The sequence below is a fragment of the Camellia sinensis genome, chromosome 1 (genome assembly GCF_055761805.1).
Source record: "Camellia sinensis isolate YWXY chromosome 1, ASM5576180v1, whole genome shotgun sequence".
NCBI lineage: Eukaryota > Viridiplantae > Streptophyta > Magnoliopsida > Ericales > Theaceae > Camellia > Camellia sinensis.
The window spans coordinates 2,278,110-2,303,274 of record NC_138961.1 but is presented as its reverse complement, the minus strand read 5'-3'; the positions used below and the strand labels follow the sequence as shown (position 1 = coordinate 2,303,274).

At 35.2% G+C, this 25,165-nt stretch overlaps 1 protein-coding gene and 1 long non-coding RNA gene across 5 annotated transcripts; one reads left to right on the top strand and one right to left on the bottom strand.

The window, feature by feature from the left end:
* Positions 1-857: 857 nt before the first annotated feature.
* LOC145823176 (uncharacterized) lies at positions 858-1,845 on the bottom strand. Its single transcript, XR_014365413.1, has 2 exons — positions 1,748-1,845; positions 858-1,622 (listed from the first exon to the last, which is right to left on the bottom strand). It is a non-coding gene; the product is annotated as an uncharacterized LOC145823176 (long non-coding RNA).
* Positions 1,846-13,058: 11,213 nt separating this feature from the next.
* Positions 13,059-25,165, top strand: LOC114300727 (uncharacterized). Of its 4 annotated transcripts, none has more exons than XM_028245586.2 (8): positions 13,059-13,343; positions 13,837-13,860; positions 15,658-15,763; positions 15,897-15,965; positions 20,228-20,721; positions 21,697-21,958; positions 24,066-24,274; positions 24,734-25,165. In XM_028245586.2, the coding sequence occupies exons 1-8, from the start codon at positions 13,339-13,341 to the stop codon at positions 24,828-24,830; spliced, it is 1,266 nt and encodes a 421-aa protein (XP_028101387.2). In that variant the 5' UTR covers positions 13,059-13,338; the 3' UTR covers positions 24,831-25,165. The 4 variants fall into 4 exon arrangements, with proteins under 4 accessions (XP_028101387.2, XP_028101390.2, XP_028101389.2 ...); XM_028245589.2 differs by having other exon boundaries at positions 13,128-13,343; positions 24,921-25,165; XM_028245588.2 differs by having other exon boundaries at positions 13,133-13,343; positions 15,634-15,763; positions 24,921-25,165.

The following is a 25,165-nucleotide window of genomic DNA, read 5'->3' as shown; positions in this document are numbered from 1 at the left end:
CATTGCTCAACTTTGGTATTCACCGCCCAAAAGCTCAGACATTACTTCTTAGCACATCAGATTTAGATTGTTACTAGGAGTGATCCAATCCGACACCTCATCAGCAGACCTACTATAACCGGGAAGGTGGCAAGAAGATTCGGATTCAGGGGGACTCAAAGTTGATAGTGAAGCAAGTTTCAGGACAGTTCGTCTTAAAGGAGCCTGCCTTGGCCACATATCGAACAACAGTCCAAAGGCTTCTTGACAAATTTCAGAAGGTCGAAATAGAGCATGTGCCTCGTTCCGACAACAAGTTTTCAGATGCCCTCGCAACATTAGGGGCAAGAGTTGACATTCCAGAGGAAGAGGCAACAATTATTATCAAGAAGAGAACAGAACCTTCAATAATACCCGAAGACAAAGACTTTCCGGAGGACTGGAGAGGAGAAGTCCTCGAACAACTCAGAAGCAAAGTTTGAAAACTGACTATGGCCAAGCTTGCCCAATTCACAATTATTCAAGGTGAACTTTACTTCCGAGGAGGTACCGGATTCCTAGCCCGGTGTGTTGGCCAACAAGAAGCAAGCTTCCGACTACAACAGATTCATGAAAAAATCTGCGGGGATGGGGATATCAGTCTGTACAGAAAGATCCAAAGACATGGCTATGATGGTAGATGACGACCACAACCCGAGCAGCTGGTGAAAGCTTTCCAAATGATCTTGCAACTCTAGAGGCAAATGTCAACATTCCGTAAAAGAAGTCTACCTATGACATTTACAGTTTGCATTTACTGCATTGTCCATGAAGTTCTATCTTTCTTATGTTATGAAGAAATTTATTTCCTCCATATTATGTATCTCCATTAAAAGTTATTTTCTCTACATTGTATATCTTCATTGTGTTATGTTGCTTGAAACAGTTTTTAATTTTTGTTGCCCCTCAAAGAAGAAAAAGGAATGGTAGACTCAGTTACCAACCTGAAGGGAGTTTTCTTGACACAGTAGAAGTATACTTCTACTCGGACCTCCGAAGAGCAGCCATGGCTTCCATCAATGCAAGCTTTGAGGGTCTTTCTTGCTGAAGTAGAGAGTGCGCATCCACTCGGACTTCCGAGAGACAGCCTTGTTTCTGCTCGGACTTCTGAGGGAGAGCCTTCCGAGGGACAACTCTTGCTCTCATTAGTGCGGGTCCGAAGAACAGCCCTTGATTTCATTAATACGAGCTCCGAGGATCTTTCTTTTCAAAGTAGAGTGGACTCTTACCCGAACTCCCAAGGGACAGCCTTTGCTTCCATTAGCTGCCAAAGTAGAAGTGCACATCCACTCGGACTTCCGAGGGACAGCCTTGTTTCTGCTCGGACTTCTGAGGGAGAGCCTTGTTTCTGCTCGAACTTCAGAGGGACAGCCTTGCTTCTGCTCGGACTTCTGGGAGACAATCTTTATTTCTGTTGGTGCAAGCTTGGTAGACTCGGTTATCTTCCAGAGGAATCTTTCTTGCCAAAGTAGGGTGTGTGCTACCTTCGGACTCCCGAGGGACAGTCTTGCTTCTGTTCGGACTTCCGAGGAACAGCCCTTGCTCTCATTAGTGCAGGTTCCAAGGGCCCTGAGGTCGTGGATTTCAATCAAGAATTCATTTGCCTGAAATAGCAAAACCGACAACTGAGACAAACAATATCAATTTCAGATCATGATTCAGGCATTATCAGAATGGGGCAACATCAACAAATAATAATTATCTATTTAAGCTACAACAATTTTATTACTCTGAGCAAGTTCATGAAAATGCAACAATCAAGTTTTTGTCTCTCCGGGCTGGTTCCTCTCAAGCCGACGTAAAACTACAACAGTCACACAAAATTTTGGCATCAGCTATGTATTTTCCCAAGCATCCACAAGTTAAACAAACAACAATATATCATCTTTATTATTCAACGAGAGGAAGAGGGAGCCGAATTTCATACTCACAAATTTGGGACTGTTAGAGGGGTGAAGTCCGAAGCCGATGTTGGAAATTCAAGTTGAAATCAGAAAGGTTTTATAGACTACAATCAACAGGACTGAGCTAGGCTTGGCAAGACCACACACGTTGCGTTGCGTGGGCGAACGTGCGTGGTCGGCGTCAGACAAGTTGAAGCCGGAAGCAACGCTGGTACCACAGAAGAGTCAGCAACCACACACGTTGCGTTGAGAGGGCCAACGTGTGTGGTTTGCATTGGACCGTCGAAGCCGGAGGAAGAGTTTCAGCAAAGAGAGGCCGATGGTAGGCTGGTTTGGTCTTGGCGCAAGGCATCAAGCATGACATCATTCCTATCACATCTCTACCCTGGACATCAATATTTCAATGCAAGCATCAAATATTCTATTTATGTTAGATTTGTCAACATGAGTTCAAGATTTAGCAACAAGAGTTCAACAGTAACTATTCCAATATTCATGAGAATGACGATGAATAAATTCACATGAGACAACCGGTGAATGCTCAATATTTTTCAATAGTTCTATTTGTATCAAAATTATCAAGCCACGGGCTCATGTTATAAATATCAGGAGGTGTGCAATGTCATGGTGTGTTTTTATCTTGCAAAATCAACAGTGAAATTCAACAGCCCAGTTTTGAAGATTTATCTATATCCAGTCCATCAATAAAAGTGCCAAATCTCAAGTAAGGGTTTCAAGATGTACATAATCAGAGCCAGTTAAAGAGATCTGAAGTGATAAAGAAGAATGAAGTTTCTCAAATGAAGACCAAAGCTCGTCAAAATGAAGAGCTGGCTTGGGTCCAAGAACAACCAGGACAGGTCCGCAACGACACGATGGAGGGCAGAGATGCAGCAGTGACGACGGCGTCGAGTGATGACAGTGCTTGGAGTAGAGGAGCAAGGCAAAGCCGCGGTGCGAACAAGGCACGCGCGAGCTGACAGCGCTCAGTTGAGTAAATCATCAGCGCAAGACGCGAGCAGCATGTGTAGGGTCAACACAAGCAAGGCCACGACGGATATGGCTGAGTCACTGCGTCCCTAGGCTGTGGTTGACAGCGGCAGCAGACGGTGTGCAAGTGACGGGGTAGTTGGGCAGACCGACGCCGCGTTGAAAGGGCGACGTGGTCGGCGTTGGCCAGATCACAGTTGAAGACAGTGGGTCGGCAGCAGAGTTGCAGCAGTCGGCAGTGAGCAAACCCAAGGCAGAGCTGCTTGAAGAAGAAGAAGGAAAGCTGCTTGAAGAAGAATAAAATAGCTGCGTCTCTCTGTGTAGAGAAACAGAGCGCCGCTGTGTAACAAAGAAGAAAATAGAGGCTACATTGATTAGGTTTTGTCCTCATCCTTAAATAAGAAAAAGGTGTGACCCTGATAGGTTACTCAAATGACCTAAGGATATATATATACAAATAATGGGCCTTATCCTTCTAAAATAAAAAATTGATGGTGGGTGTGCTTTATTTTTAGCTTGGAGTGAAAAATATATATATATATATATTGAGATGTTCTGTAAAAAAAAAAAAAAAAATTGATGGTGGGTGTGCTTTATTTTTAGCTTGGAGTGAAAAATATATATATATATATATATATATTGAGATGTTCTGTAAAAAAAAAAAAAAAAAAAAAAAAGTACAAAAAAATAAATTTTTTGCTTGTCAATTTTTTCTGTAAATTGAAGTGCGTCATCAACTTTATCCATAGGCTCTGTCGTGACAAAATGTTTTTTTTTTTTTTGGGAACGTAATGCGAAACAGGGTCGAAGAAATGACAGTATGCATGTCTGAGAAATTTAAAATTTCTCATACACGCAAGGGGCAAATGTAAGAGGGGCTAATTTGAGCCCACTAAATTATTTAGGCCCAATAGCCCAAGATTAGTGGGCCCGAATTTATCGCAAGTTCAAGAATCGGTGGGCCGAGATTTATCGCCATCAAACGGATTGAATCGCTCTAAGCCTCGAAAGGGTTCGGATCCACGAACCTAGAGACTTACTCGAGCCTGGACTCGAAAGGGTATTAAGCAAGCCTAGAGATCCGAGGCACTCGGACTCGAAAGGATTCGGATCCACGAATCTAGAGATCCGAAGTACTTGGCTTCGAACGGATTCAGACGCAATCTAGAAGTCGCTCCGTTAATGAGTCCCAGAACACTTGCGGGCTCGGAGCTTTCCGAGATCTACGCACCAAAACCATGGGCGTAATGGAGTTCGAACAAAGGACCCGATCCCGAGGACGGTGAGTGGAGATAAATTCACTCTTCGGTTAAACTAGCCTATACCCGGGTCGAGGTGGCACGACCCCGGGGGGTCCATGAGACTCGGCAATATTTTGCGGCAGGACGTCCTCTGGGACTACCCCTGACCCTTTGGGATGATTGGGGATCATTGGTTAGGTGTGGCTAAGAAGAAGGGTTCGCCGAGGGACTGATCTCCTCTTCGGGGTTTTCTCATCCTCGGAGAAGTCACCTCCTCGGAGAGGTCACCTCCTCGGACAAGGTGGTTAGAGAGAATATCCCCCATGTGCCTTGCACATGGGCTCCATCCTACATCATGAGGTGCCTATAAATAGTACCCACCCATAGCTTTACAAGGCATGGATTTTGGAGATTTTTGAACTCTTGGGAAAGAACTAATTTCCCCTCTCCATTATCAACCTTGAGAGTGAAAGTGGGGATCCCTGGGAGAGCCTTGCCATTATTCTCTCTCTAGCCATTTTGCCTTCTTCTTCACCCAATCTCTTATTTCCATCATCTCCTTTGTTTTTTGTATTCCTAAGTTGAGATTATTGAAGAATCTAAGCCTCTCATCATATTCTAGAGAATTCGAAGTTGTTCTTCAAGGATCTTGAAGATCTTCGAATTTTCCAACTCCTTTCTCGAACCCTCTCCTACAACAACAAAAACAAAGAAAACAAAAACATAGCCAACGAGTCCATAAGCTTTCTACAGTTTATCATAAAAAACCAGACCAATCAGTCATTCGTTGTTGCATCTTAGTACGTAATTGTTTGATTCGTTTTTTTTTTTTCTTTTTTTGTTTTTTTTTTTTCTGGAATGAAAATGAAATTAAACAAAATATTGAAATCACTGTAAGAAAACATACAATGTTCTAAACAACTAATATCTTTTCGGAACATCATATTAATTGTGTGTTTTCCTTCCCAACATTTTTTTTTCTTCCACTTAATGGTTTATCTAAAGACCACAGCTAGTAGTAATGATAATTTAATGGAGTCTCTTCAATAATGTTGTCAATAGAGGTCTTCAATGGGGTCTTCAATGGAATGGAGATCTTCAATATAGCAAAGTTATTCACTATGGGTCTTCACTTTGACTGTTGTAGCACTGTGAGTCTACAAATTTCCAAATCGTAGCAGTAGCCGTGTGTATGGAAGGAGGGACAAGTGTGTGGATGGAAGGTTGAAGGGGTATGTGTACAATCGTATGAGTGAAGGGTAAAATTGATACATTTATTGTGTGGATTGAGAAAATTAATTAATAATTAAATTACAAAATGTGTATACTGAGAAATAATGTCGATTGAGACAATTAAGTATGTGGAAATAAAATTTTCCAGATGTAATGGATTTGGAATGGTTACTGTGCAAGGGGCACAACAACCACTGTTGTATAACTAAATGGGTTCATTTCGGGACTTATTTTGTTGATCCAAACCATTCACATTTTAGAATACATCGAGTAGAACATATCTGCAAAAAATCAAGTTAATCGGATATCATTAACCCTTTTGTCCACTCATATTTGTATTCATTTTAATACTTTAAATCACAATTGTCATTTATTTTTGTGTAATACAAATGTGAGTGGATGAAAGGGTTAACGATATCTGATTAACTTAATTTTTTCCAGATATATTCTACTCGATATACTCTAAAATGTGAACGGTTCAAATCATCAAAATAGGCCCTGGCCCATTTGGCTGCACAATAGTGTTTGCTGTGCAAAAGGCATAGCACAACAGCCACCCCAAGTCCGGGATTGTATATGTCTTCTGGTCACATAGGAATCGTGGAGGAATTCATGAGATATGATGTATTAGGAAATGCAAGTGTCCCGGAGAACATTGTGCAGATCTACTGAAATCATTGAATGATCAGAACAACAAACATAAATCTTCTCATAAGAAGCCTACTTAGAGTGCAATACACCTTTTGAGCCCTAGAGTGGAAAATAATGAAGTGTTTTCTTTCTACTTTGTAAAAATCATAAAGAGGCACATGAACTCGGGGCAATAATTCCCCGTACTAAAAAAAATGACATAAGAAATAAGAAAAGGGTCTAGAACTTTTTTTTATCTTCGATAAACTCACCATCCTCTGAAGTGAGCATGTGCCTTCGTTCCACGGGAGATTCACAAGGCCCCCTACAAATAGAAGAACCAATACACTGAATTGAATAGTGAAAGAGTATAACAAGCCCCTCCTTGTCAGTGAAGTTTGGGTAGTTGTAAGGAGTACACAGCTAGATATTCTATGTCAGCCTAAATGCCGAAGAAGAGAACAAGGCAGAATGAATGACAATCTATCCAGTGGAGCCTTGAACAGAAGGAAAATCAGCTGGTGCCTAGCACTTCTTTCTCTAGAAGCCCTGGAGAAGTACGTAAAGACAAGTCCAAACATTCTTTTCACTAACAAATGCCAGATAGGATATTACCTAGAGCTCCCTATTCATTAATTTATGGACAAGAAACCTACAACTTCCCACTCATGAAGTCGAGGAAACAAGATACATGTGTCAACCTAATTGCTAATGCCACCGTGAAAAAAACAAAAAATTTCACTTCTTGTGAAATATATACCTTTATGAATCATCTGTGAAAAAGGGAAGAAGATTATAAAAAAAAAAACACAATGCTGTAAACTCACACTGCAAACCCAAATTAAGCAACCAACACTAGTGTAGCAAAACAAAAACTTGAGGAAATAAAAGCTAAATATAGAGCTTGAGAAATATTGGGAAAATAAAGGGTAGATGTAAAGTTTGAAAAAGCTTGGGAATGCAATTGAGTACATGAAAATGAGTAAAGACCATGTTGGATTGAATTCGACAACAGTTTTGGTAGTTTGCGTGGTGATGGACCCTTCGCAAAGTTTCTCGTTTCCTGTATTTATAAAGGCTGATTATGACCATTGGCTGCTATTCTCCTTTCAATTGGGGTCCATGCTTTTCTCCTACAATAATGCTTTGCATCCCACATGTAGGTGCCAATTACCATTTTGCATGCAACAATCCATGTCTTTTACTCTCTAAAGACCCGAGTGTTCTGCAGTTCCTTTTCTCAGGAATCAATTCCTCTTGCATAGTTGGAATGCCCACATGTCATCTTCCCATTGCTCCAACGCTTACCCATTTGCAACCAACATTACTATCCCTTAGGATTATAGAGAAAAAGAGTGGGAGCGAGATATAATGGGATGGAATTTTATCCCAATGATCTCAGTAACCAAAACTCCCTTATCCACTTAATTCTCCACTACCACACCCAACTCACTTTTATCTAGCAGCTTTGCCATGTGGCATGCTCTCGCTGGTCTGCCATTCATGAGTGTAAACACAAAGACCACATATTCCTTCAAGAAACAGTTATAACCCCACAAAAGCACTCACCAACACATGCCATTCAAACCAATAATTGTGCATCCAAGAAAGCTAAACTTGATGTTGAAACACAAACAAATCTATCTACCAAAAAACTGAAGTTGTACTTGTTCTAAAGATTTTTTTTTATCAGGAATTATAAAATCAATTGAAACCCCCCCCCCCCCCCCCCCAAAGCACTCACCAACACATGCCATTCAAACCAATAATTGTGGATCCAAGAAAGTTAAACTTGATGTTGAAACACAACCAAATCTATCTACCAAAAAACTGAAGTTGTAATTGTTATAAAGATTTTTTTTTTTTTTTATCAGGAATTATAAAATCAATTGAACCAAAAAATAATAAAAATTAGCGAAGAAGCTCACAACCAAAAGGATGATAATCATGATATGCTTAATTTTTTCTGTGGCAATTAAACCTTACAATCTCCTCTGATTATGTTTTTAGTTTTCCATTACTCAAATCTAGGAATGTGATGTGAGTTTACAATAATTCATTTCATATCTATGTCACTTTAACCTCACAACCTCCTCTAGATTCAATTTTCCCATCACTCATTCATTTCATATCTATCATCCTCTTACAAGACGAACAACTGTTTCTTATAAAACCCTTTTAAATTGCTAGAGAAGCAAACTTTGTTGGCAACAATCTTAGAGCCAACGGGCGTTTGATCCTAATATTTTTGATTTTATCCCAATCCAGTCTTCGACTTCCTCCGTTGTTTATATGGAGTTGTGCAAGCCTTATTCTCTTCTGAACATTGAACAAAGTTTGTGCTTCTTCTGAAAAAAATTTGTAACCACGACCGAATTTTGAAGTTCGCTCTCATACCAACTTGGCTTTTTGCGCAAACACTTCTTAACATATCACAATCAAACAACCAAGCAATGCCTCAATCTAGGTTTGATTTCAGACTTTAGTGCAGACTAAAACAAAATACCCAAGGGCATGTTTATAAGCAAACCAAATGCACTTTCAATCAGGGACAGAACCAGAATTTCATTACCGGAGGGGTAAAACGAAATTTTTTTTACCATACACAAAACACACATGTATGTATATATGATATAAATTACATACGTAAAAAAATTAAATTAAATTAAATTAAATACCATAAAAGCAATTTCTAATGGGATGAATAAGTTTTTTTTGATAGAATTCAAGATGGAAGAAGAATGATATATATATTTTTTATACTTTGGCTATTTTATATATAAAATGATATATATTTTTTTAAAGTTCTATGCAAACAATGATGTTTACGCAAACAGGGGCCATGCCCCCAATAGTCTTTTCCTATTCTGTCCCTGCTTTCAACAATGTCATTCAGACCATTCATCGAACATGTAATCTACATGATGCCCCCATTAATCTCTCCGTCAACACATACCATAAAGCCCATATACCACAAAAAATTTGAAATCCATTCCATAAAGAAACTAACCAAGTTGAGAAACAAATACAAGTGCAAAACTGAAATTGAATTTGAAAAATGTTGGGATTCAAACCTCCTCTGATGATGACTTCTGGTCTCCAACAACTTCGCGGGAACTGGGTGAACCGTCAATTACTACAACAGAGTCAACACCAGTGCGTTCTTCTCCGGCGTTCATGACCTTTTCCATGTCTTTTAGCCTAGTCCTAACAACATTGGTAACCATGACTGCAAGACCAAGAAAAAAATTTATACATGTGGTGTATATGCTATGCATATCTAGAGAGGGAGTAGAGAGTAGAGAGAGAGAGAGATTACTGGCGGCAGTGCCGATGGTCCAGATCCATAGTATCTTCACGCCGGGACTCTTGTCCTTGAACATTTGTTTCTTTCTTTCTTCCTTGTGTAGAGTTGAAATCAGATTGCAATACCTTCAAGTTTATAATTATATAACAAATTATTATTTTTATTAATAAATTATCAAATTAATTAATAATTTTATTAATATATTTTAATTAATAATTTAAATAATTTTATTACTGTATAAGAGAGTAGTACAAAAAAAAAATTATTAATTTTTTTAAATAAAAAAATTTGTTAAGGTGTATTTGTAATTTTTTAAATTATATAAGATAATTTATATTCTAAACATACATCAAATAGTGTATTTTTAATTTGCTTTTATTATTTTGTTGCTGGATGAATAAGAGCATAAGCTTATGATCCTTGTAATTTGACTTATTTTAAAAAGTTAATTAAAAGTCATTTTTCAGTTTTTAACTCACTTCTTCTCTTACAAAAAAAAATTAAAAAAAGTCAAAAATTCAGTTTTTAACAATCTTTTCAAAACACCTCTTTACATTAAACTTGTCCTTTGAATGGTTAAGTGGGTAAAATAATTTGCCAACTTCTACTTGTATTTTTTTGTGTTTTAAATTTCAAATTGAAATATTTTCCACCGATCACTAATTTATAGTTTAATATAAAGTGTCAAAGTGATTAACATAAAATGAGCAAAATAATTTACCCATTTCAAATTTACCTGTCAATTGATATCCAACACTTGCTGACTGTCTTGTTCAATGTGTTTGCTTCACCTTAATTTAGATGTAACATGTATTTTTTTTTCTTTTTTCTTTTTTCATATTTTGGTCTACAAATTCAAACGTGAAAAAAGAAAGACGATATTAACACAATAAAATAAGATACAGGTAATGTTTGGGAAGTTTACTATTTTGATTGGTTAATTTATATTTTAATTATTTTAGTTTGGTTAAAAAACTTATGTTTGAAAAGTTTGTTAATTTTTTTTTAGTTGATTTGATGATTGTAAAAGAAAAAAATAAATAATTATGAATTAAATATAATATTTTATTTTATTAGTAATTATTTTAATTTTTTTATTTTTTAATAAATTATTTTAATTCAATCACCCTCCCAAACACTTCTAACACACGAATTTTAGAGCGAATGAGGGAGACTGCCCTTTGAGTAAAAAAATAATGATTGATTAACCACTTATAGGGGGCGGATGTATTTAATGGTGTGTTTGGTTAGGAGATTTGGAGAGGGATTTGGAAAGAAAAAGGGAAAAAGTGTGTGAAGCTAGGTGAAATATAGGCATGTTTTATTCACATTTCGCCTACCTTTTTTATTTCTCTTTCCAAATCCCTCCTCAAATCCCCCAACCAAACACAACATAAGAGTTTGATATGAGAAATGAGATTCGGAGGATTCGAATGGCGGGAAATAGAAAGTGAAGTTATACAAATCTATGGGTATTTGAAAAGCAAAAATGTTAGAGGTCTTAAAAATTCTATAAGTTTTACTAAATGTCTCACATGGGTGTGGGATCCACATGGGATTCACATTGTGTGGGTCCCACACCCATGTCCGTGTGGGTCCCACACCCATGTAAGACATTTGATAAAACTTTTGGTAGAATATTTGGGGTCTCTAGCATTACTCTTTGAAAAGATATTTAAGAGTTAGTTTTTGACTTTTAATTAATTTTTTTGATTTTTTTTATAAAGTAATTTTGGAAGTTGATAAAAATTTATATTTAGTTTTTTTTATTAATACTTATTTATGATGTCACCTTATAATAAAATAATCAAACTATCCCTACCTAATTAAAAAAAATTACAATTTACCCATGTGACTCATTTTGACCAATGAAAAGTATAACTATAATTTCACAGGTAACTTTCAGTTAAGTTACCTTCCCAAATGATTTTGATGCTTAAAAAACCAGCATATGGCTTTTAACCCCACCTACAAAAAAACAACTTTTAATGAAGTTACTAACTTGCAAAAAGATTAGTCACTGGTCACTTCTTATTTTTAAATAAATTACACTATCTTTGCATTTTTTTTTATTAAGTCCTTAAACTAAATTTTCATTCATTTAATTTATCAAATCGGTTAATTTTTAACCACTATGTTACATTAATTCTACCAACACATGAATAAATTGATAAAATTAACTTTAATTTTTTTTCCTTCTTCTTATTATCAACAAAATCAACGACCAACTTCAATATCTACGTTGGTAAGGGAGTTGGTGTTTGTTGGTTTGTTTTTTTCTCCTTTCTTTTGTATGTTTATTTTTTATTTTTATTTAAGGAACATGAATTTATGATAAATTTTATTAAAACTACCATTTAGTTAGGTCTTATATAATGTTAAAAAAAAAAATAATAGTAATATAAAGCACTACATGAAACTAATTTGGAAAGTTGAAGGGCTTTACCGTTGTGATTTGGCTTATGTGTTAATTATCTCTTATTATTTGAAAATAATTATACGTCCTCATATAATTTGTAAATTCAATTGTGTCGTCAGACATTCTGTCAAGATTAACAGTAATTGTGAAATGCATGTGAAAACATAAAGGGCTACGTATAGAATAAAAAACAAAGTTAAGTTGAATTTCGCTATAAAAATGTCAAAAATGTTTGCACTTTGCATGAAGAGATTACTTATATTCAAAGATAATTTAATATTTCATCTTAAAGTCATTAATATTGATGGTACCCTTCAAAATGATAAAAGAATTCACACCTTGATCAAACCAAATGGAATAGAGTGAAATTATAAATATTGAGAGGTTAATGTAATTTTAAAAATCTTAAAAGAAAAAGATAAATTATAAATACATTATTTAAAATTTATTTAAAATATAGATTACTTTATGTGTTTTGGAAAATTATAAATATTCCCGTATCATAATTTTTTAATACAATTAACTAAAAAATAAAATTTTTAATTACTCTCCTATATAATAATAAAATTACCTAATTTATTAATTAAAATAAAATTTTGATATCATTAAAAATTATTAATTAACTTGATGATTTATTAACAAAATGGGTCAATTATTATGAAATTTAAAATGTCAAGAGGTGAGATGTAATTTTCAAAATTACGAAAGACAATTTGTATTTTAAGTAAATATGTATTCGTAGTCTATAAAAAAAAATAAATTCATGTAATTATGATAAATCTCCAAAGAGCCTATTGTAAATTAAGAGTGTAAAAATTGGCCGGCCTGTTGTTGGGCCTAGCGCGTTCCTACAAAAAAATCGGATCGAGTTGGTCTGCTTGTTCAAAACCTCGACCTAGGCCTAGGGGTACTTGGGCTTTGGGTGGACTGGCGGGCCAAGTTTAGGTTCAGGGGTCTGGGTCAAGCCTGGACATTTCTTTTTTGCTGTTTAAATTTTGTTTACTAAAATTTTATTTTTTTCTTATCAAAATAGCTTGAAAATGATATTAGACTTCGGATGGACTAGGTCTCGATCTAGGCCTTAAGCAGATTGATAAGCCTGATTTCGAACCAGATCTCAAAACACACAACCCAAGCTTTAAGCTTAGAATTACGGACTAAACTCGAGCTCGACCTGAGCTGATTCAGGCTATTTATGTTCGCGGGCAAATGTTGGATGGCCACAAGTTGGTGGATCGATTTTAGGAGCGATTTAGAAGGTTTTAAATAAATATACTTTTTAACTTTTTATAAAAAAAATATATAAAAAAATTAAAAAAAAGTAAATAAAAATAAAAAGAAAATATAACTCAAATAAATATATATATATATATATATATAAATTTAATACATGCCAAACACCTACCAATACTTTGTTGCTTTTTTTCTCATTATTTTCTCTCTCTCAACGTAAATATCTGTTGGGAGACATACCTTGCCGAAACCCTTCCCTCTTTTTATCGCATCTCACTCCCTTCCTCTCTTTCTCTCCCCTCTTAGCTCAAACTCAGAGAGTCGCAGAATCGCCTCTCCTTTGATTCATCTCGATCTTGGTTTATGAGGTACCTCTCTCATATCACTCTCTCTAATTTTGCTTTCTTCAGATTCAATTTCTTGTTTGTCAGATCTGTTTTTTCTTTGATCAATCGTGTCCAAAAATTAATATATATATATATATATATATTTTGGGGGGTTCTTTTCATTTTTTCCCCAAACATCTTTGATTGAAGATTTCCCAGGCATGTTTAATTATATATATGTAATAGTTTGGTGATTTAGGGTGACTGGATCTTTAATCTATTCGTTTTCTAATATAATTGAAATCGTATATAGGTTTTGTTTCTTAAGTTTATTTGTTATTGATCTAATGATTTGTTCAATTTATTCTCATTTTTATTTATTTTTTGTTCTTCTTTTTGTGATCCGTAGAATTTGGTAGGAGAAACAATTTCTTTTGTTATGGCTTAGTGCCTTTTTCTTTTTTTTTCATTATTTTTTCTGAATTCATTGATGTAATATAATTTAATTTAACTTTTCTCTATATTGTCTGCGCAGCTCGAAGGAGAAACCCACTCTTGGGTAAGTTCGATTTATTTGTTGGTACTTGGATTTGGATTTATTCTTATTGTTCTCTGATTTGTGTTATGTTTTAAAGGCATTTTGTGCAGTTTTAAATGTCATTTGAGCAGCATTTCAGTTCTTTTTTTAATTTTTGGCTGAGTTGAACGGCTGTTCCTAAGGGATTTTTTTGGTTGTTGGCAAAGAAGCATGAACATGTGACATGACACAACGCAACACAAACACATTGACATGGAAATTTATATGTCATGTATATAAATTTTTATTTCAAAGACAATAGCAGAATGCAACGTAGCACTAATCTATGAAGCTTAAAGGAGGAGAATATGTATAAATTTATATTGTAATTATCATTGGATTTCAAATTACTTTTATTCAATATTGTAATGTATTTCATATTTGTCTAAGCCATAGACACGTGTCTGACAAGGGTCAAGAAGTGTTCGATGAGTGTTGTGTCGTGTTATGTCAATGCTAATATGACACACCACCTTCTTAGAAGTGATTATGCTTCTTAGGTTTTTACTTGTTGGTACCCAAAAACTCTGAGTTCGAATGTTTCCATAAGCATACAAGCATACATGATGCATGTGCAACTTGGGTTATGTTAAAATGTGAAATAATTACTTTCATGGTATTTTTAATTTTTGAATTGTATTAAAGCCTCGCTTGGGAAGTGACCAGTTTAGCCAAAAAGTCAAAAAGTTACTACAAAACCCAACAACCCATACCAAAACGTCAAAGATTCTCTTTTCTCTCTACTTTTTGCACATCTTTTCATAAAAAGTCAAAAAGTCATCCCAAACGTACTAGTTTTTTTTAACTCATATTTTAGCTAAATAGCCAAAAAGTTACTAAATTAGTCTGTTCCCAAACGAGGCCTAAGATTGAAAAAATTACATGACAATAGAGTAAAATGAGCGGCCAGTAGGATTACAGCATGAAGACTAGAAAAAGATTAGAAGGTGTTACTTCAGTAATGTAATGTGTGTACAGTTTGAATACGCTGCTTAAAAATTGATTAATTTGGGCTTGATGAAATGAATCCCGAATAAAACACTCCAAACTAAACCTTGTGTTCCTATCATGTGGGATTGGCTATATGAATCTTTTTATGTCATTCCGCTTTATCAAGGGCTATATGCTTAGTTAAATTAAATAAATTCATATAATTTTTTACCAGGCCAATCCAACATTCTTGGGTTTCTATAGCAAAAGCTTAAATAAATTATAAAATTTATTATTTGAAACTCATTTTTTATTGTATATCTATTCTTGCTGCGTTTTGTTTTGCCTTGCTTTTAAATAAGAAGTTGATATTTACTTAGTATTGATGAGGTTAAAGTGAGGTTGTGATTTGCAACAATTGCAAGTACTATTCTCTCCCAGTGTTGTGGTCTGAGTTCAAATCAGCATCTTGACAAAAACTGGGGGAAAGGTTGCTTTACATCTCCAATATCTTGTTGTAAGCGAGGAGCCTTGTGCATTGGTTGTGACCTTTTCTATTGATGATGTTAAAGGAGGTTGATTACAAAAAAAAAAAAAAAAAAAGATCAGGGGAAGTTTATTTTAAGTGGAATGCAATTTGATTTTGTCAATAAATGCATATTACATACATATTTTAGATGGTGGTAGTTGATATTATAAGGAATGTTTAGGTTCTATTGTTTGAAGAAAGATGCTAATGCTAGGGTCTGGAGACTAGTTTTTTTATGTCCTGATATCTTGACTTCTGTTGGACTGTAAACATTTTTGTTCTCAACTTTGTGTCAGAATTTTTTTTTTTATATTATACAGTGGTACGCGGATTAAGACCCGCAAACGGAATATTGCAGCTCCTCTGGACCCTTCAACATTTGCGGATGCAGTGGTCCAGATTTATCTGGATAATGCTGGTGATCTGGTAATTTAATGTGCTTATGATCTAGTCCTATTGCACATTGTTTCTTTGCTCGTTCTGTGTGTCCATGCATTTTCGTTTGCTCGTTGGATTTGGTCATTCTGATCTACCTAAAGAGGCACCTTCCTACATGCAGGAACTCATTGCTAAGAGCATTGAATCTTCGGACCTTAACTTCTCAAGATATGGTGACACCTTCTTTGAGGCAAGTATTTTATTTTTTGCTTTGATTTTCTCAAAATTATTTGAATGTATTCGTCAGGAAGTTAGTACACAACATGAATTACCCTGCCCCAGAAAAGTGTCTATATATTTTGAATTTCACTGTGGAAGCAGTATTCAATATTTCTTGGTTTAAACTACGTTTATTTGAGTTTCAAATGCTTCAATGTTCATTTCATATGAGTGAGAATTCCATGTTAATTTTTTTTTTTTGGGTGCTGAATTGTTACTATTTTTTCAAGTAATTGAATATTTAGCTCTGAAAATTTAAGAGTAAGTTCTTTTATTAAGAGTGAAATTGTAGACTAAATTTTTCTGAGCAAAGTGTTTAACATCTACTGTCATATTTCTCTAACTAATTTTATTCTCTCTTTCTTTCTTTTTGTCTCTATTATTTTATTGTTATTATTATTGTTGTTATTATTTGTTTATTATTATTATTTGTTTAAGTGGTAGGTGATTGTGTGTTGTTAGACTTTCTAGATTAAAGATTCATTAAAAATGTAACTTTTAAGCACATAATGAGTTTATAAAATATCTCCTTAGACTAATTTTTAAACGAGAAGAATTAAGATATTATGAGATTGATATGTGTTGAATTTGGCCCCAAATCCACGACATTTTTTTACGAGAACTGTAGCATACTATAAATCAGAAATTTAGCATATTTCATATATTTGTAGGACATGATTATCTATGAAGCATGGACACGCCAAAATGGAAGCCGTGGGGGTGTCGGATACGGGGACACGGGGACACGCCGGCGACACGTACGGGACACGGGCATCTGGCGTGTCCCCTTAATTTAATTAATTTTTTTACAGGGGATACGGAAGAGACACTGCGGGGACAGGCGTGTCCAAATCTGGACACGCCATGGACACAACGACACAGCGACAAGAGTAAAATGAAAGGAAAAACGAGTACAAACCTGATCAGCGACGATCCAGAGCCCCATTTGACTTCGACGAGCTCTGTCTCTCGCCTTTGCCTTCTCAGATCTCTCTCTCTCTCTCTCGCCCCTTTGCCGTCTCAGAACTCTCTCTCTCTCTCGCCTTTTTTCTCTCCCTCGCGATCGCGATCCTCTCTCTCCATCGCGATCGCGATCTCGATCGCCTCCCTCTCTCTCGCTTCTGTCTTGCTTCCGTCTGCCTCTCCCTCGGTTCTCTCTCGTCTTTATCTTCTCATCTTCTGATTCATCATATATTATATAATAACTATTATATAATAACTATTATTATTATATAATAATACTCATATATATTATATAATAACTATTATTATTATATATTATAACTATTATATAATAATACTCATATATATTATATAATAACTATTATTATTATATATTATAACTATTATATAATAGTTATTATATAACATAGTATAAGATAATATATACTTATACATATTAATAAATGAAAAAAATAAACACATGTATGAAAATAAAATAAAAAAATTAATTGGAACACATTATTTAAAAAATATAATAAATAAATAAAATAATTAATATGTATTAAAATAAAAATATTTATAAAAAAAATTAAAAAATTTGCCGTGTCCCCTGCCGTGTCTGTGTCTCCATTTTTTAGAAATTGCCGTGTCCGTGTCCGTGTCCGTGTTCGTGTTCGTATGCGTGTCCGTGTCCGTGTCCGTGATTCATAGATGATTATTTCCCATACAGTGTACATCACACCATTGTTGTGAAAGGCGCGCCTAGGCGCAAGGCATATCCAGGCGTAGCTTCGGCGACTGAAGAGGCCCAAGGCGAGGCGAGGTAGATAAGTCGCGCGCCTTGGCCGAGCCTTGGGCCGGCGCGAACAGGCGCAAGGCGACGCTTAAGCGTGCCTTTTTTTTTTTGCCCCTGATGCCTATCGATGGCTCTGATCTGAGTTTGAATGGGTCCAACACATACGATTGCAACTCATACAACAGATACGAGAGTCGAAGCCTTAAAATTTTTTAGTGTCGTCTCTTCTCTTCGCGCAGTCTAAAACTCAATACGATTGCGACTTCGTCTTTGATTGAAGACTTCTACTTCGGCTACAGGTTAGTCTTCTTCTTCTTCTTCTTCGTCTGCCTGCTGTCGTCTCGTCTCTGTCTTCTTCTCTTTTTCTCTCTCTCTCTTTTTTTTTTTCATCGCTGTATTTCCCTTCTTCTCCTTCGTCTCTCGCCTTCTCAACTTCGTCGACTTGACCTCCCTTCGACTTCGATCGCTCTCTCTATCTCTCTCGCCTTCGCCTCTTTGTCTCTCTTCTCTCGTTCTCTCTCTCGGCTTCTCTCTGTATAATATATATCTTCTATAATATATATTTTTATATAACATGAATTATCAAATATTATACTGAAATATTATATTATACTCAAATAATATATGTTTATACATATTAATAAAAAAACACAAATATATGTATGTAAAATCAAAATAAATTATATTATACTGAAATTATAAATTATTTTACACTATTGGTAAAATATAAATTATTTGTAATTTTTTTACACTGAAATTACAAATTATATTAGACTGAAATTACAAATTATATTACACTGGTGGTCAGTTTTTTTCCTTTCTCTGTTACGAAAAAAAATTACTAATAATTAATTAATCACATAGTACATCACACTGAAATTACAAATTATTTTCAATTTATTTTCCACACCCTTTGTCTTGATTACTTTTATTTTAAAAAAAAAATTGTCTTAATACTGTGAATGATTAGTCTATTTTAATTTATTTATTTTTTACTAAGATTGTGCACCTTGCTTCAATAAAGCCCACGCCTCGCCTTGCGCCTAGGCCTCGAGAGACCTTCAGCGCCTTGAGCCTTTAAAAACACTGCATCCCACTGCAAATAATCAAGTTTTTAATGCTTATCACATATGTATATATGTTTATATTTGTACTTTATTAAATAGGTTTCCTATTAGTGTTTAGAACATAATAGGTCATGTTTTGGATGTGTGTTGACGTGTTGGGAAGTGTTTGATTAGTGTCAATATTCGACACGGACACGCCACCTTCTTAGAAGTGCCTTTCCTTCTTAGATAACCTATTTATTATGTGTTTTGGCGTTACCAAAATGACAATGGTTTATAGATAAGTGCATCTTTGGTCACTTGAGTTTGGTATAAATATATGTCAACCAATGTTACCTCATGAATGGTTCCATACATGGGCTAGAAACATCATGTAAATATGGTATGCCACATATTCTGAAGTGGCATACAAATCATTTTTTATTTTTTTTTATAAGCATGGGAAGGATAGTATTAGATTGCCCATCTGAGCATATGTGATTTTTAATCAATGGCCAAGCTCAACTCAAATCAAGAAGTTTTAATACTAATTATATGGTGTCAGCTAGCCTATGTAGATTGTCATATCTTTTTTCTCTAGTTGGCTGCTCTATTAAACACATTTTTCCATCACAGTTACAACTAATGAAAAAGGGAAATATAACATTTATAAAATTCATTGTCAATTTACTTTTTGAGAGCTGTAACATTGGAATTATCATGTAAAGAACATAAATCAATGACCCCTAAATAAATAGTTTTGAATTTGCTATGGCCCTTTTTGGGTTTTCTACTATGAAGTTACGTCTTGTTAATTTACTATATTATTTTTTTTTCCCCCTTTTTATAATGAACACCAAGAGAACAAATAGGGATCAAAATGTTTGGGTTTAGTTTATATAATGGGTACGGTGTGTATTCCCCGACCTGGATCATCAGCTTATTAGCATTTTGTGCTATGAAGCACAAAGACCTTTCTAGAGATCACATATTGGAGTCCGACACATGTTGTACACACTCTGTACATGTGCAAGATATGCTTGAGGAAGTTTCCCTTCTTCTTCAATTGCACACATTGGGGACTTGTGGTGTCCCATTTATTTATTTATTTTCATTGGAGTAGCTGATGAATTTGATGAGAATAAACATTTGATGTGGAATAAATATATAATATTCAAATGGATAACATAATAAATATAGAAAATTATATATTTTGACCCCCACATGTCGTATCTTGCATTTTTTGAAAATTTACATGTCCGTGCGTCCGTGTTGTGTCATGTATCCATGTCGGTGTTGATGCTTTTTAGGTTTTTGGTGATTGCGTTGTGGACCTATAGTTACAATATTGTATTCAATTTATTTATTTAATTCCAATTAATTGCAAGTTTCCTTCACTTTTTGGGCACTATGTATGCCGGAATGGTAAGATGTACATTATTGCCACAGGTTGCTTTCACAGGTGGTCGTACACAACCTGGCACAACTAAGCCTGATGAGGGGGAGCGCCACCCTTTCTCTATAATAGACTGTGAGCCAAAACGGGAAGCCATTTTGCCATCTGTAATCTACATACAGAAGATTTTGCGACGAAGACCTTTTCTCATAAAGAATCTTGAAAATGTCATGCGAAAATTCCTGCAGTCCTTGGAGCTTTTTGAGGAAAATGAGAGGAAGAAGCTGGCGATTTTCACAGCACTTGCATTCTCACAGAAGCTGTCAGGTCTTCCCCTGGATACTGTGTTCCAGCCACTGCTCAAGGATAATCTTGTTGCCAAAGGGATAGTTCTTTCATTTATAACAGACTTCTTCAAGGAGTATTTGATTGATAATAGCCTGGATGATTTGATTTCATTTTTGAAGCGTGGTAAAATGGAGGACAATCTTCTCGACTTCTTCCCATCTTCTAAGCGGTCGGTTGAGGCATTTTCTGAGCATTTCACGTAAGTGTTTTGTGTCAATCAATAAGATGATGTTGCAGAGTATTCTAAAATATAATCTCATTGTTGAGATTGCTGGTGCATTATCTGCTTGCTCACTACAATTCTCATGCTTTTGTGCTATTTATGTTTGGGCTTGCTGAATGCTTTTGATTTAGTATGTCTTACGAAATTTTTTTTTCTCTCCCTTCTGGGAAGAATAATCTCTTTTCTAGGTGTGGTTCTCTTCCTCTTTTTGTGTACACTTTCTTCACCCCCTCTTTGGAATTACTACTGTTTTTTTGTTATTTCAATATGGTGATGTAGTGAGATTTTTGCTGGCGGCTTTTTAATGTTGATTGAAGCATTCTTTTAGTTTCAAGGTCTATCATACAATACAATTGTTTGGCTTGGGTTGGGTTTTAGTATAATTATGGATTTATGCCTTGCAAATTGAGATTTCATGTGGAATTGATGAAATGAGTAAGGTTGTGATCTACTTGTTTTCCAGCTTAGGGGCCAGAATAATATTAGGTGGTTAAAAATCCAAGGGTTTTTTTGCTTAGTTTTTGAACACGAATTCTCTGAAGGCTACTCTCCCCAAGTTGTAAAAAGTTTGAGATGTACTGTTTAGTATCATTGACAGGAAAACATGTAAAAGTTAGACGAGAAAACAACATTATGTTGTTTCTTGAAACTTTTTTTATAAAATAGGTGCTTTTGGGGATATTTTATGAAGCATTACTGCATTTGGTATGTTTGAGATATTTTCGTGAACATCATGGGTCAGGCAAGTTGGGCTACTCGGCAAATACGAGAATGATGTCATAATTCGAACCTTTGATTACACTTGGTTTCCAGTAATCATCTCTCTCTCATAAACTCTTGTTTTTAAGTGGCCAGTAAAAAAACTCATAGAATGTATTGTTCTTTGTCAATGGAATTTGTTCTTTGGCAAGCAAGTTGGAATTGATCCATATTTACCATGTTTTCCCTCAGCAAGGCAGGGCTGGTACCCTTGGTTGAATACCATGAGAAGAAGATATTTGAGGTGAAACTGAAAGAAATGAAATCTGCATTAACAACCCAGATTGCAGAGGAAACTGATATATCTGAAGTCATAGAAACTGTGAAGCAACATGTTAAGGATGCAAAATTACCGGACATTGAGGTTGTGCGGATTTTATGGGATGTCATAATGGATGCAGTTCAATGGTCTGGGAAGAACCAACAGCAGAATGCTAATGCTGCCCTGCGCCAGGTATACATTAGACATTAGATTACATTATTTTGCTAATGTACCAGAAACGTTTCTGCCATTAAATCCATCACCTTTTTGATTTTGAACTTGTTCAGCCAACAAATGGACAAAAAGCAAGAAAACAAAATATCTAGTTACATTTGGATTTATGGATTTGAAATGAATGAATATAGTAACACTTATTTAAGGATTTAAACCACACCTAGTTTAGTCCCCATTTGATGGGGGTTTGGAATGGGTAGATTGGGTACAAAACTTAACCTTTGACATAATTTGCACAAAATGACTTCAAGGATTATAACCTTTACATCAATGTAATATTTTAGATCTAGATTTTCAATAATATATTTGAGAGTTGTTGATTGATGGATTTGAAATAACTTGTTGAATATAGTTATTTGAAATCCTTTCATGAATGATCCTACTTGTGCAAGGAGCGTAACAAAATGTGTCTTTTCTATCTCTATTCAATCCTCCACTTAACAGTTATCTTCCTTACAAATTTATAAACTTTAACCTTAAATACCGTATTTCAAATCGACTTATCTAAATGGAACCTAAATCTGTTGTGTCAATTCTTGGTTTATGGTATAAGTTATGTTTGAAATCTTCTGTGCTTTTCGATTCATTGTTTGCGGAGAGAAGGGAAGGTTTTTATCGTTTTTATTTGGTTACAGGTAAATTTCGGGCTATGTTACATGGTATAAAATGTGCTTGCAAGATTATGGACATGCTGATGTTTCAATTTATCGTTAGTTAATTATATCCTTTTGGGGCAAGGAACATGGCTGAATTATTAAAGTTGTTCACTTCTTTTTGCATGCATCATGGGTTGTTAGTGTTGCACATTTTTAAATGCGGAAAGTCAAAGTGAAAATCAATCTAACTACTTGGGTGCAAAAGATAGTTAACCCGATTAGATACAAAGGAATGATTATTTGACACTGCATTTATTCAGGCAGTATAAATTCCACTTTCAATGATTATTTTTTTCTTGGTCCTGTTACTAAATTTACTTTGGATTGTGTGCAATAAATGAAAACTAAAATGTGATCGGTATCGTACATTGTCTGAAATATACAGTTTTTATTATTTATTTATTTATTTTAATTCTCATATGTTAACTTTGAGCAGCACCTATCGTAGTTAGTCAGTCTAGTCTGGATTTATGAATTTTCAAATGTTTGTGCTTTTGTGGTCTCTTATTATGACCAGGATTCCCATTATTTTGAATTATTGTGTATATGACAAGGTGGATTGTTTAGAGTTAAGTAACCTGTAAATATTGTAGTAGATGGGTGACTTGAAGAAAGTGTTTCCTGCTGTGTGGTCACTGAAGGCCATTTAAATGAAAGGGAAGATTTAGTAAGTTGGTTGGTGGAAGGCCATTATTGTTTCATACTACCATGGCAATACAAGGAAATATATTTGTGCATGCATGAAAAGTGAGATGTAGCACCAATTGCGACATGATGAAGGAAAGTCATCTTGTATTGATTGAATATTTGCTGTAAAAACCAATACCAATAATGAGTGAATAAGTATGCTGCACTTCAAAGGTAAAAACTAAATTCAAGTGGTATGTAAGTGGACGGGGGAAGAAAATAGATAAATTAGTGCCTATGTTCTAGGAGAGTTCATGGCCTGAGTTCCATGGTGAAAAAAGGATGTGTACCGACCCATGCTTGGGAGTATTTAAGGCTATGTCGACTCAAGCACGAGCAATCAAAATAATCAATTTTCCTGTAATCTTTTTTTATTTTGTGTGAACAATTTATATAACAATGCATTTATATTGTTGTATTGCCTATAAATGGGTTATTGCTTTAATGTGTTGATGTCATGGACTTGGAAACTTCCTATAGAAATGTTGGCCTACTTCCACTAAAATGTGATTGCTAATATGATGGAGCATGATAGAACATTCGTATTGCCCTCTGACAGAAATAGAACGTTCATATTACCTAGTAATCCTTCCACTGAGATTTTCCTTTGGATTATTTGTTGGTCACTTGGTCTGTCCCATCCAAGTGGGAGGGGTTGCTTCTTGGAAAAGGGGGAAGCTTTACTGGCTTGAAATGTTAATGGTTATATCTTTCTTGTTCAGGTGAAAATGTGGGCAAATTTATTAAATACCTTTTGCACCAGCGGGAAGCTTGAGCTGGAACTCTTGTACAAAGTCCAGGTCCAATGCTATGAGGATGCGAAGCTGATGAAGTTGTTCCCTGACATTGTGAGAGCTCTATATGACCAGGATGTGCTTGCAGAAGATACCATTCTTTACTGGTTTCGTAAAGGGACAAACCCGAAGGGCAGGTATGCATTTTGATTTTCCTTCTTGTTGATTTTTTGTTATCATTGAAGTTGGGATATTGGGTTTATTACACTAGTAGTCCTGTAGTTTGAGAGAGATTTGACTTTGGTCTTCACAGTTTCAATTTGAACAAAGAAAATCTTGTAGTTTGAGGTGACTTGTAATGTGGCCCTTTCATCAAGATTTGTTGGCAATTCTAAAGGAAATTGACCACATGCACACCATGTGGACTTCTAAGAAGGACAAATAAAACATTTTACTAAATAAAGAGCTGACACATTCTCTCTTTCCTTTATCTTTATTTTTTATCCTTTATCGTCCCCTTGAGTCGCTAACACTTGACACACATATTTAGCCATTACCAATCACCACTATGACAAATTTGTTTAGGGGGCATCATGATACTGTTTTGTTCCTATTTTTATTTTAATGTTCAACGTGTGCCCTTGACTTGTGCTCAGGTTAACAATTGTTCTATTCATGGTTCAATTTGGGTGCCAAAAAAGAAAAAGAAAAGACTGGACTAATACTAAATTCTTGATTGGTGGTTGTGCTTGAAGTCTAGAGTTTTTTCCATGCCGTCCCTTCATTTCCTCTCTCTCTCACAGAACTTGCAGCTTATTATTGTACTATTTCCATATGCTGCAGGCAAGCCTTTGTGAAGTCAATGGAGCGCTTTGTAAAATGGCTGGAGGAGGCAGAAGAGGAGGAATAAATGTGGCTGATACTGTTGAAGCCAACCTTGTTATATTATATTAGCTATCGATTTCTACTGATAAACATCCGTAACCCGTACTATGTTTAAAAAAAAAAAAACAAAAACTTAATACTCTTAGACGTATGCTTTTTATTTGAGACATAATGATTTATCACTTAAATAACCTGTTTTACTA